This window comes from Gambusia affinis, linkage group LG04 (genome assembly GCF_019740435.1).
Source record: "Gambusia affinis linkage group LG04, SWU_Gaff_1.0, whole genome shotgun sequence".
Classification (NCBI taxonomy): Eukaryota; Metazoa; Chordata; class Actinopteri; order Cyprinodontiformes; family Poeciliidae; genus Gambusia; species Gambusia affinis.
Window position 1 is genome coordinate 3,595,222 of NC_057871.1, and position 13,726 is coordinate 3,608,947.

The 13,726-nt window shown below is 39.7% G+C and overlaps 1 protein-coding gene across 1 annotated transcript in view; it reads right to left on the reverse strand.

Moving 5' to 3' along the window:
* The window catches only part of frem3 (Fras1 related extracellular matrix 3), a 37,247-nt gene that overhangs the window by 1,968 nt on the left and 21,553 nt on the right, over positions 1-13,726 (reverse strand). The window contains exons 5-23 of the mRNA XM_044114061.1: positions 13,501-13,626; positions 13,161-13,412; positions 9,944-10,093; positions 9,648-9,857; positions 8,089-8,286; positions 7,843-8,007; positions 7,076-7,258; positions 6,878-7,008; positions 5,878-6,036; positions 5,479-5,782; positions 4,708-4,839; positions 4,295-4,626; positions 3,156-3,348; positions 2,315-2,419; positions 1,884-2,011; positions 1,672-1,806; positions 822-948; positions 538-725; positions 310-456 (exon numbers count right to left, since the gene is read on the reverse strand). Of these exons, the coding sequence (XP_043969996.1) occupies positions 310-456; positions 538-725; positions 822-948; positions 1,672-1,806; positions 1,884-2,011; positions 2,315-2,419; positions 3,156-3,348; positions 4,295-4,626; positions 4,708-4,839; positions 5,479-5,782; positions 5,878-6,036; positions 6,878-7,008; positions 7,076-7,258; positions 7,843-8,007; positions 8,089-8,286; positions 9,648-9,857; positions 9,944-10,093; positions 13,161-13,412; positions 13,501-13,626 (3,365 nt within the window). The remainder of the gene's footprint in view (positions 1-309; positions 457-537; positions 726-821; positions 949-1,671; positions 1,807-1,883; positions 2,012-2,314; positions 2,420-3,155; positions 3,349-4,294; positions 4,627-4,707; positions 4,840-5,478; positions 5,783-5,877; positions 6,037-6,877; positions 7,009-7,075; positions 7,259-7,842; positions 8,008-8,088; positions 8,287-9,647; positions 9,858-9,943; positions 10,094-13,160; positions 13,413-13,500; positions 13,627-13,726) is intronic.

Here is a 13,726-nt window from a genome sequence, read left to right on the forward strand (position 1 = left end):
ATTGATTATTTCCAATCTGTGAGTGGCACTAATACTTTTTTTCTTAAACCAACATTTAAGAATTATTAACTTAAAACAAACTTTTATATCTTGAAGTTACTTGTAAGCTGGTAATGTACAAAAATATTTTCACAAGAAAGTAGACCAAAAATACTTGGTAAGATATTGTATTTTTGAGGTGTGTTTTTAAAAAGCAGGAGGAAAACTAAACAAAGACCTGAGAGATGCATCATCTTCAAGTTTTCAGAAGAAAAAAAAAAATTTTCCCACATTTTGTTGCTGGACATCATCGGTCTGAGAGACACTGACCTGAAAAAGTGGCGAAGAAGAGAGCATGAAACCGTCTGACCCTGGTTGTGTGACCAACGTTTGAGCTCCAGGAGCATCATGGGCCAGTTTGGCCTTAAAAGCAACGTCCCCAAATGCTGAAGCTTGAGTCTCTGGCTGGGCTTTGTCCTGAAGAACCACGCACATTAAAATTACAACAAGTAACAGCAACAAATCTTCTAAAATACCTCAAATTTTGTTGCATTCTACCAAGATCTTGAATCTGTAGAGCAGAGAGGGAGCGTCTGCCAGGCAGCCATACTCCCTGTTGGTAGGGTTGTACTTGGGGACGTATCCGTCCGCCCCAGTGCAGAGGAAGACCTTCTCAATGCTGCAGGAGAAGGAGTCGCCCAGGTTCTGGACAGGGTCTACCATTACACGGCCGTAAATCGTGGAGCCTGAAACAAAAGGACGGCAGACGTGTGAGAGAGTCGACTATTAGTCATAAAGGTTGTAGTATTCTGTGGCTCCACTAGATGGCAGTGGTGTTCAACCTTCTGAAAAAGCAGCATCAGTTCCTTCTCCAAAGCCCATGGAGCCGTCAGACAACCAGAGCTCTTTCTTAGACAGCAGGAACATCTGAGTGTTTAGACTAAATTCAGCCGCCACTGGGTCGCTCACCTACAAGAGAGGGATTACACATCCAACAGAACATTACTCTGGAGGTAAATCAAGGTCACCAAGTCATTTTATGCACCACTAATCTGTAACAAACTTCAAGAAAACTGCAAAACAGCTGAAACACTGAGTTTGACTTATAGCTTATTGCGACACCTATTGCAATAAGTCATTTAATTGCATGATATATTAAAACAAGCACATTGTTTTTCTCTTTTCTTCTATTTTTTTTTTTTACCAAAAACTAGATGATAAAAGTCTTTAGTCTGGTGCTTTGCTCTTAACCAGCATATTTTTTAAAGGACAATTATGTCTATAGAGACTTCATAATTCATAATTTTATTTGTTTTTAGTAGTGTTGTTTTATGGTGTAAACACTTGTTGCTGAAATGTGCTAATCAAATAACTTGACAAACTTTTTTTTTTTAAATCGAGGATCTTGCGCTTTTTTGCATTGAAACAAGTTCCAATGTGTATTTTAAACCAGTTTTATTGCAGGCTTTGGAGTTGTAAAGCATTCACACAGAAGGTCTTATTGGCGCCATATTTAAGTAGCAGTATGAACGAACACTAAAAAATAAAAATAATTTCAGCAAAGAACTGGAATTGAGCCTCAAGGCCTGCTGTAGTGTCGATTCTGTGCACAACAACATTCACTTTCCATTTGCTCAAAGAAAAACTCGTTCTGCTTAATTGTGCCCTGGTTAACTAATGGTGTTGATGTACCTGCTGGAAGCGAATGTCCATGTCAAAAGTGAGCGGCTCTCTCGGGTGGCAGACGGGAGGGATGCTGAACTCCCCATTGGGCGAAGCGATGCAGGGAACCAGCTTCACTGTGTAGGTCCCAGAGTAGTCCCGCACCTACAAACCAGACGCCCAGTGAATCGTTGGGAGCATTCAGCTGCTTCTCCTTTTAAGGGTGGAAAAAAATGGCTCACTGCAAAATCTGAGACGAAACTCCACTGCTGCATGGGCTGGTTGTATGTCGGTTCAGTTCTGACCAAAGCGAGGGTAAAGGTCAGTCCGGGAATGTCAGCACACATTACCATGGATGATACACTGGTTCCTGAAGACAAATACAAAAACGGGCAGCATTTTACCTAATCTAAACAGCAAGTCTGTTAATATTTATAGGGGCATTCTTGGAGCCACAGGCTTCCCAACTGTAAATGCTGCAGGGTCACTTCAACATTTGCTTGAATGACCTTTGGCAGTTTCACAAGAGAAAGACCCCTGAGGCGGAACTCCACAAATAGATGAAGAGAGGATGTTGGCCACAGAGTAACCCAATATGCTCCGGCTTGTACAGAATTAACCTTCGGGACAAGTTTAGGGTATGAATGTATGCACAAGGGCGCCAAGCTCATACCTGGATGAGACATAACAAACTGTCCCCTGAAGCGAGCTTCGGTCTTGAAGTTGACCACCAGGCGACCCTCCTCATTTATGCGCATGCTGGTGGGATACATGGCTCCTATAGTGACAGAAGATAACAGTACAAGGTTCTCAACTTTACCAAATTAGCTGCATTTCCAGCTAGCAAAGAAGTGAAATTACAAAAATAAATTTGCTTAATGGAAACAGGCCAATTTAAAAAAAAAGTCACGTTTTTCAATAAAAAGATTTTTTTGGCCGTATCAAATAGATATAACTGGCAAAACTGCAACGGAAACAGTTTTCTTGCATCTCACGAGTCACATGACCAACAATTGGATGTTGCTACTGGCAGAAACATGAAGAAGAAAACAGGAAGTGGTAATCTACACAACGTGCAGCTGGATCCATCACAGCTCCCACAGCATCACAACATAAAAAGTTATGAGTCATTCAAAAGTGTTAAATCCATCACTCTTCTGTGAAATTGGCAACTACAAGTTCCCCAAAACGCCGCATACATAACCGCTCCTACATGACATCTCCTCTGACGGCTGAAATATATACAATGTAACTGTTTACATCTATCGCTATCATGATTTTTAAGGACCTATTGTGTGAACAAGATTATTCATGTGTTATTCCAATTAAATTTCTTATTTCATGAAAACACCACGATTGTGTTTTCATGAAGTGAGCTAGATCAGACCTGCTACCTTTCATGAAATGTGTTTTTACGATATTTGCAGAATAGCGAGGAAAAATTTGCACAGATTTGTAATGGAAACGCAGCTACAGTTTTCTTGGCAGTGACTAGCAGAGAAGAGTTGAAGTACCTTGGAGTTCAGCTTCAGGCGGGCTGCCGATGCCGTCCTGCCACAGAATGGCCGTATCATAAACAAAGGTGAGCTTAAGCTCCGACTGCAGGTCAAAGTGCTGCCAGCCTCCGACAGCGACAGGGGAGTGGAAAACGTAGGACACAAACAGAGGAACCCGCAAAGTGACGAAGGACTGGACCAGGTTCAACACCTACATGGTAGGAAAAAAGAACATCCTGGAAAGTTAATCAGTTCATATTGAAAAGGAATTATACAATATCACAGTTGATATTGTAGAATCTCAACGGCACAAAACACACAAATGTCATTATTTATTCACAAAAATGAAGCCAAAGGGATTAAAAATCTTGTAGAGCCACTTATGTCAGCAAAAATGTAATCTAGTAGTTTTCTGTAGGACTCCATCAATCTTTTACGTTGTTGTGAGAGCCATAAAACCTTCATCCTGTACTCTCTCCTGTTGATGACCCGGTTGGGTCCAAGTTTTAGGTGTTTGTCAGATTACCTCAAATTTTAGTCTAGAACACTTTGGTGTAGGGCTGTAGCAAACAATTATGTTAGTACGGTAATTGGTTGTCCTATTGATTATTTTACTAATTGAAGTAACAAAATTGCACATTTAGCAGCTTTTCATTTACCACTTCAGCTTACAAGATCTGAAATACATAAAAGATGCAAATAAAAATTCATTCAATTCCATAAATTCAGTAACAGCATTCCTTTTTTGTAACAAAGGATGCACCTGCAGCTTAAAATTTAACGGGCATGACCAGTCACAGCTTCTTTGGATTTAAAGTGCATTACAACAGCTCATTCTGAAAGGAGCTCAAAATATGCAGAACTGACAAAACTGGAATCTCATTATCTAAAGATGATTTGTGCAAAAATGTAATGAGCATGTTTTGTATAGCCCATAGACCTGACCTAACCTGTTTAAGGAAGCACAATAATAAATGTGGAACCAAAATTGAAGATCATCGTTGCATTTGACGGAAGAAGGGGAAGCTTTGCAAGTCTGAGAACATTTTTCCATCTGTGAATAACGGTAAACAACCTATACCAACATGGCTAAACCACCAGTTACGTCACACGAGATTACAAAATTGTGGACCTGTAATGAAACAGAACCAGCTGACCTGTCCGTCAGTGCCGATGGAACCGCCGCAGTCGTTGAGCAGCTCAGACATGTCGTAGTAGCTGGTGAACTCCCAGAGGCAGGCTTCCAGGTTCAGGTTCCTGTAGAAGCGCAGTGAATTGGCTGAACGCATGGCGGTGCTGTACTGGTACGGCGACGTCTCCCCGATGATTTCAGGGTTCTTTGTTGCGTCTGTGATGAAGCCGTAACCAGTTTGGATCTCGTTAAAGTCCAGCAGGTTGGAGCAGCGGTGGTTCCCCACACGTGTGCCGTCCGGGCTCAGCGTGAGCTCAAAGTTAGACAAAGGCCTGGTGGAGATCACCGGGAGCATTCCTGGGGAAGGAAAAGTAGCTCAACATAGATTACTTTGGTCAATATGACGAAACAACGTTAGTTGTGTTCGAAGACAATTACCATCCATGTGCGGCATGTTGATGGTCAGTTTGATAAGGTTGGGGAAGTCCGGATCATTTGGACCCGTGTAGCGGATCTTCGCAGAGAAAGGTTCTGCTCCGACAGTTCCCGGGATGCGAGGCTGACACATTCCTGGCATTAAAATCAATTAAGAATGAATTAACTCACAGTACAGCTGCAACTAACAATTATTTAAGTTATTGATTTCTCTGCCATTATTAATATTTTGAAGATTAATTGATTAATCAGACAAAAAATTGTCACATTTTATAGAATATTAAAAATACATTAAAGATGCAAATCATTTGGTCTATTTTGTAAATGATAAAATGAACATTTTACCGCCTAACAGAACAATATGGCATTCTTATAGTGTACGCTTGATCATTTGTTGCAAAATCTAAGCCCTACTCCTTGACTAGACATCAATACGGTATAAGGCTAATCTGGCGACTATTTCATTGATTAACTGATTAATAATTGGATAGCAAAAGGTGATTAATAGAGGATTTATTTGACAGAATTTGAACAACCATCCACAAATGTTTTTTTAGGGCATCTTAAATGCAAAATGTATGTATTTTTGATACAGTTTTGGCATAATTACTCTGAAAATGATCTTCTTTCAGCAAATGACTTTTTTAAGTCTGTATACACCAGTTAACTGATTATTTCAATTATTGATTTATCACGAGTAATCCGATTAATCGTTTCAGCCCTAACTCACAGAGGTTTCCATTTGAACCAAGAGATTCATCTTCTAACACTCACCTTCCTCTGTACTGATAACAAAGATGGGACTGGACAGTTCTAAGCCAGCGTCTCCGTTGGTGTTGAAGGCTCTTGCTGCGCATTGAACTCTGGAACCAGCTTGAAAGTAGATTGAGTCCAAGGTGATGGATTTGGTATTGGTGAAGAAGGTGTTGGTATCCACCTCCCTCATGGGACTGGTCACTCCGTCTGGTCCGGTTGGCGCGCTGATCAACCAGCGGTACTGGGTCAAAGTGTCGTTGATGTTCTCTGCAGAGCAGATGGAACCCGTTTTATCAAAGTCCTGGTACTTTGGGTTGCAGGCCTGGAAGCAAAGAGAAAGAGATTAAAAATCAACTTTAATCTAAGTTACATTTTGGACATAAGTGGATGGACCAGAGGAAGCAGGACTGCACCCACCGTCACACACACAACAGGGTATCCGTTGGGTGGGCTGGGCCGGTCTCGGGTTTTGGCCGTGTCGTCGTACATGAGGAGAGACACCACATGAGGCACTGCAGGGAACGTGACATCTGCGACACTGTCCATCTCCTCAATGTACACTATCGCCTTGTTCATCTGGCAGGAATAGGAAAACATTCGCTCCATAAAAATGTGGAAACTGTAACTTTGCTAACAAATCATGGGGCAAAGAAATTTGGCTTCATTTGTTCACTGAAAGCTCCTTCTGTTGCTTTTGTGGTTTCATTTTTTATCTGCAAATTTTGATTTATTAAAACTTGCAGATTCTGCAAGTTTTAATAATAAGTAAGTTCAGACTTATTTTTATTTTTTTTAATCATCTCAAATGTTTTCATATAAATATTATCTCTAATTTTGCTAATTCTAAATACATCTGCGATCCATATCTATAATTCTGTCAGAAAGTTTTAAAATCTCTCACTCAGGTCATAACAAGTCTCCCTGTTTCTCATTGGGTATTAAGATCATTTCTGCACCTAATTTTAATTGGTATGAGTCTTTCAGACTCTAATTATAATCAGAGATCAAATGGGAATGGGTGAGATTCCATAAATGCAGATTTAAATCAGAGAACACTGTGCTCCTTTTGGGATTTACAGTTTTAATTACGATATAATGAAACGCAAAACAATTTTGGAAGTGATAACCTATTTCCAACCTGAATGGCATGTGGCTGCTGCAGAGCGTATGGGTAGAATGTCCCAGTTCTGTTTATAGGTTTGTCTTCTGTTGGGCTCTGCAGCATCTCATTCCAGAGGGAAAAGCTTTTTAAAGGCCTGAGCTTCGGCTGTGCTGACAGCACTGCCAGCTGCTGCCTGCCTATTTTAACACGGGCTGACGCGAGGGGATGCGTGTTCTCGTGCGTGGAAGTGCAGAATGCACTCGGACCGCTGCAGGTTTCTATTTGTTTTTGTGCGCCACGCGGTCTTTGGCTCACCTGTATTTCAGCCACCATGTTGTCGTCAGGCTTCATGTGGACCGTGAAGGCCTCTCTCATCTCTCTGTGACCGTCATACAGGATCTCGATTTCAACAAAATGTTCCTTCTCACCTTCCTTGAACTCCACATCTGAAACGCAGAGCGGGAGGTGAGCTGAAAGGAACAGAAAACAGAAACCCAAACTGGGGCCTCTTACCCTCAGACAGCGGGTTGTAATCCTCTCCAGACGTGGCAGAGCCATCCTTCGTGTGCACCCGCACCACTGACAGTTTTGATGCGTCTCCAAAACGCAAGATGGGGATCTTCACTCTGGCCACCTCACCTTTGACCTGAGGTTCTCGCACGCTGTATTTGATCTCAGAAAAACGGATGATGGGCTCTAAAAACAGGGAGATGCACACAGCAAAACTGTGAAGGAGCATATTTTTTCACACAAATAAACTTAAGTTTAACTCATATTGACAGAAAGTATGACATCAAAGAACTAATAAATTCTCACCAAAAGTGTTTCAGATTAATCTTAAAAAAAAAAAGAAATACAAATGGAAATTTCTGAGTTTGAAAGATAAAAAATTTGCTAGAAATCTTTTTTTTTAAATTCTAAAATAAAAATTCCAGAAAAAAACATGAAAATTTCTGAATTTCAAACGTCAAAAATTTTGAATGTTAAAACTAAAAGCTCAAGAATGATAAAAATATGTTTATTAATCTCCATATTTTTAATTATGCAAGATCAATTTCTTGTAATGGAAGTACAATAAAAAGTATTTATTTCTTTACAACTAAACTTTTATGCTAAGTAGAAACACATTTATCCAGAGACTTTCACTGAAAAGCCGATTTTGCTGCACCCAAATCAGCTTTTGAATAATTTATTAAAGGTGACTGAATTCTGTTTCTATAACTGAGCACAGATTTGTTTTCCCAAACAGAAACATTTTGACAACTAGGTGCGTTTCATACTGTCTTTCTCGTCTGTGATGGTGACCAGCGCATCCTTCTGCTCCCCAATTGAGGCTCCGTACGGGGATTTGCTCTTCGGACTCCCCAGCACCAAGCGGAACTCCTCATCTTCCTCATGGACCGAGTCGTCCATCAGGCCGACCACGCACGGCTTCTCCGACTCGCCTAGCAAAGCAGAAACATTACGATAACACTAGAGTTGACAACAGGGACAGTGAGGCGTGTGGAGGTTTAATGATTTTCCACCTGGCAGAAAGGTGATGATGGAGGCGTCAGTGTTGGGCCTCTCGCTGTAGTCCATCATAACCTGAGCGGATCCCTGCCGGGTGTAGCAGCGCACTGTGGATCTGAGGCTGATGTCTCCGCTGCGGTACACCATCGCGGTCACTTCGCCGTCAGATTCATCCACCTTGTAGCTCCCCTCCTTAAACTGAACCTTTGGCACTGAAACAAAATTGTTCTGTTACAAGACAATCATCGTACGTTCAGAAGAGACAGTAACTGAAAGTTTGGGTTGGTGTCCAGAGGTCCAAATCAGCAAAACTCTGACCCTGTTAGTTTTCATTATCAAAACAAAAGCGAATTGAAGAGTAAATTAAATGTCTGAATCTAAATCGATTTGAGAAAAATAAGACGTAACTTAAGGCTGGTGACTTGTTTTTACCATGAGATTATAATTTTCTCAGATACAAATTCTGAAAAACTGTTTTATCAGATTTTTAAATGTAAACTTCATATAAATATGTCTCCAATAAAATCATATGCTGTTATGTGGAACTTAATTTGGTTCTTATTTAACTAAATTAATTTAAATCTCTTTAGAAATACAATCAGACAGGCACATTAAATTCAGTTTAATTAATTTAAATAAATTTAAAACCCAAAAAGTCAGTTAATCACACAAATCTCAATGGTTTAACTGCAGGAAGTTTATTGCATCAATTCAGTAATTTTCCAGTAATCCCTCCTACTCAGGAAGCACATGGCGACAGTGGGAAAGACGAACTGCCTCTGAACAGGAAAAGACCTGCAGCAGAATCAAACTCAGCATGAGCAGAAATTCAGGCTAAGTAACTTAGGGAATGATGCATCATTAAATGTGCATTTTAAAAATTCTAAATAATTATGGTTGCCATTAATAAATTGTGTAATAATAAATAATAATAATAATAATTTGGATTATTAATTCACTATTTACATAACCAAGTGATTAGTAATCCTAACTATTCAAATGTTCTAAAATATATTTAACATATTATCAATATGTACATTAATTCTTTTTTTTTCCCCTCCAGGGGGTCTTTTGTGGGCTCTAGTGTCTCTTATATGACAGTAGGCTGACAGGAAAGAGGGAAGGGAAGGGGGGAAGACATGTGGCAAACGTCAGCCGGGTCCGGGAATTGAACCCGCGACGGCCGCGTCGAGGACTCAAGGCCTCCAAATGTGGGTGGCGCTATCCCCTATGCCACCACAGCACGTCAATATGTACATTAATTATAATTATTATAATTATTAGTTGTAATAGTAAGAGAATTGGTGGTATTATTGTCATTTTATAGTAATATTTTCAAGTCTAATAATAATATAATAGCACTAAATATATTTATGTATTTATTTTGACCAAATAAGACCTTTAAAGTAAACTCATAAAAAAATTCCAGAAAGCAAAAACTCTATTTATCTATCTGAAACTTATTATTATTATTTATAATATTGTTATTAAATATAAATGTGACATAAAATTAATCAGCTCTTCCTTCAGTCTACGACCTTCTCAGATCAATAATAATGATTCCTGTACTCACAGTCAGTGACAGTGTCGTTGATGGTGATGGTCGTCTTGCTCGGTTCTCCTAATACAGCATTCATGGGCATCCTCAGCACAAGGTCAAAGGTCTCTGGTCCCTCCAGTTTTGGCTGACCCAGGTCATCCAAGATGGTCACCCTGAATGTCTGCATGGTGACTCCTGGAGCAAAGTCCAGGTTGCGACTAATGCCGACATAGTCGAGTCCAGCTAAAAGACAGAGAAGAAGAAAGTGGTTTACCACAGTGACTAGGAGTCATGGATGTTGTCAAACATCCAGACACATGTAGTCTTACCTTCTGCAGAAACAGGATCGCTCTTTCTGGAGCGAACCGTAACCGTGGCGATCTTGGACAGGTCAGTACCCGTCCTCCAGACCTTCACCTCCACATAGCCTGAACTCTCCTCCACAACATATTCAGGCTCCTCAAAGTACAGCGAGGGCTCTGTGAGAGAACAGAAAAAACGATTTTAACATGACATAGGACAGTTTTTCTAAAATAATTAAACTTGTCAAAAGATTTACATGAACACTGAAAAATCTTACCAAATATTTTTAGTCTCGTTTCTGGTGCAAAATTGAAATACAGCCAAACTAACTTAACTTAACTTTCTTTCAGCAAGATATAGAAGATTGAATTAAACAAATATTTCCTTAATATTGATTTTAAAAAAAGTACTGTTATCAGGGCCAGTAACATAAATTTGACAAAAATGTGGCAATATTACAATTATTAGGTCAAAATACAAAATAAAGATGTAATAGTAAAATTAAATATTTTGAGAATAAGTTCATAATATTACCACAATAGTTGTAATATTACAACTTTATTCTCGTATTTTTCCAACTTTACTCTCTTACAACTTTACTCTTGAAATATTATGACTATTTTTGTCATTTTTATTTTTGTTACTTTGTCATAAAAAGTTATTTATTAGTGAAATAATCTACCAGTGGACCTAGTACATTTTTAATGAATAATAAGGGAATAATTTACTTAAAACAAGCTCCTAAATCTTGCTGAAAAGTTACCAGAAAGGTTGTTTTGTCTTATTTCAAATGAACTAAGATATTTGCACAAGAAAGACTATAAAGACTTTCTTGTGCAAAGTCAAAAATTGGGTGTTTTTGTAGTGAATATTCTTTTTTTTGTCCTTTCAAAGAGGAAAAGAAAACCAACGCTGGACACTGGGACATTCTCTGTAGAACATTCCAGTAGTTTTGCTGTATAGTTTGACAAAACTATAGTTTAGAGAAAGCCATTATTTCTGTTTCGCCACAGGAAGAGAGCTGTCATTCTTGTCCTCCCCTCTTTTATTATTCCTCCCCCTGCTCCTCTAAATCCAGACAGCACTGAGCTCCAGGCCAAAGGGCCGAGGATACACCTGAAGAATGAGGCGTGCGCTTGTACATGCATGCAGACTGACGTGAAGGGATGTTCCAGCCTGGTGCTGATCCAGAGGCTGATAAGAAGCACGGGCAGGGAGACCAGGAGGCAATCGGCCACTTTGCAAAAGGAAACAAGCCAAGAATTCAGAGTGCTGGAACAAAAAGTCCATTAATCTCTTGTCACTTTTGCATTAAGCGGCTTTTCATCACCCTCTGTCCGGTGAGAGCTCTTTGAGATTAACTGAAATATGGGCAGATTTAGAGCTGCAGTCTTTAAACACTAAGACTGCAGAAAGTGCAGAAGGAAAAATAAACATATATATTATTATCCTACTTGCAGGTAATTAACACAAACAAGATTTAGGCTGTTGTGCGACAACATTTTGATGTTGGTGCAATAGAGCTCACTCCATAATTACCATCTCACCATCATTCTCACTTCGCATGGTAGAAGAAAAAACCAACGGGATTCATCCAGCCTTGATAAAGACGTGTGCAAAACTTTTATTCGTCCAAAGTGTGTAAAACAAATGATCACTTGCACGAAAGTCTTATTCATTCCAATCGAACCAATTGTATCAGGTGTGAAAACACCCTAGGGCACAGAGCAGCAATGAATGTTTTTTGCTATTTTTGCTCTACATTTCAGGAGTGTGAACATAAATATAATCTCAAGCTGAGGATGCAGCACTGCTGGCACATTTTCAGCTCCACTTTGCTTGTATTCACCACAGAGGCAGGAGACAAAGCTGGAAATGAGCCTGGAGATCAATGGGATGAAGAGTCAGACAAATACAGTAACAATGGAGGCTGAATGCTGGCAAGAACCCAAACCTGAAGTTTACTCAGGCGGAACAGATGCTTTAACACACTCACACACATATGAAGGCACTGAAACAGATTTATGGCGTCATTTCAGGACCCACCAAGAAGTGGAGCCACAATATAGGTTCAGACAGAGGTGTCCTCTCTTGTTTTTCACATGTCTGGAAATGTATGCGGTTTGTTCAGACAGTGACTTTAATTCTACTTTGATGTAATGCAGTAAATTACTTTAAATGAGTGGGAGGGAAAGGCAAATCTGAAGAATCAGAAAACCTCAAAAGAAACAGACAGAGAGGTCTTGAATTCCAACAAGCAGATGGGACAGAAGGAAAACATGTCTGTCATGTGGACAACGGTCCCTCTTACTCCACCACCTGTGTTTTAGGCTTTGGGAAGAAAAGGACACACCAACAATGAAATGAGGGTCACATTTTATCTGGTGCAGAATAACATCGTCTGTTTAAGGTAACACCTGTCTGCCGTAACCTTGTAAAGATGCAGGTAGGACAATGTATGGAAATGAGAATGCTGTTGTCTCATCATCTTTGGTGAAGTCACCGTCTTAGACAGCAGAATCGACACATAAAGCATTAAATGCTTTCAGGAAGAAGAATTACTCACATCTGACCTCATGCTGCTCTTAGCCTCAAACATAGACGGATTCCAGCCTTGAAAAAATGCAAGAATTTCATTTTGCAATGCTAGATTCCACAAAAGAGTATTAGAGACATACTAAATTATGAGAAAAAAGTAATAAAATTCCGAGAATAAAGTTGCAATCCTCTCGCCCGGAACGTTAGCTGGGGATTGGCACCAGCAACCCTCCCGACCCCATTAGGGACAAAGGTTGATTAGAAAATGGATGGATGGATGGATGGAAGTTGCAATCCTCTGACTTTATTTTTGAAATATTATGACTTGCGTTATTTTGACTTCATTCTTATGATATGATTTTAAAAATGGTAATGTTTTTAATTTTGTGTAAATACAACAAAACTATTTTTTTATAACAAATTAGGAATTCTGCATTGTATAGCATCTGAAGAACTGGTGTAGAAAAACATGTACACTTCTAACTTTTAAAGTAAAGGAGCACCACCCATCTCTCTTAAGACAATGCTGTTTTAAAACCATAATTCCCAAGTTATATGTATGGCCTAATTGACAAACATTGGTTTGTCAATTAGCAGAAATTGCTATTTTGTGTATATACGTAAAAAACTGTTTTTTTATGCCTACTTCAGTGAATTAGGAGTTTAGTATTTTAAACAAACTGAAAAATTCAATACTACACTCACCATCATCGCTGTCTGCCAAAATCGTGACTTTGGCGGATGGGAAACTGGCGCCCAGCTGACCGCCCATCGGCATACTGAGGCTGACGTTAAAGCTCTCCTCTTCCTCATAAAGGGAGTCATCTATAATGATGATTCGGCAAACCTTTTCTCTCTCGTCCTTGTCGAAGCGCAGCACGCTGGTGTGGTCCTCAGCCCGGGTGATGTAGTCGGAGTAGGAGAGGACAGTGGTGGGTATGGTGCCAGTGGCGGTACCTTTGGATTAACAGGAACTTTATTTTCGTTGGAGGACAAAAGTAGGAAATAAAGCTTTTCTGCTTTTATAAAAACTGGCTTTTCTCACCTTGCTGAGTGAAACAGACAACCATAAGTTCCTGGCTGGCATCACCTGATCGCATGACTGGCACTAGAAGCTCCCCAATATCCTCTTCTATTTTGAATTCTGCTTGTGGAATGAAAACTGTTGATTCTGTTTGGGAAGAACGACACAGCAAAACCAATTAATTGTGGTTTTATTTTAAAAACAGAAAAAGTTACCAGTCTTAGAGAAGAAAAGTCATCTCCAACAT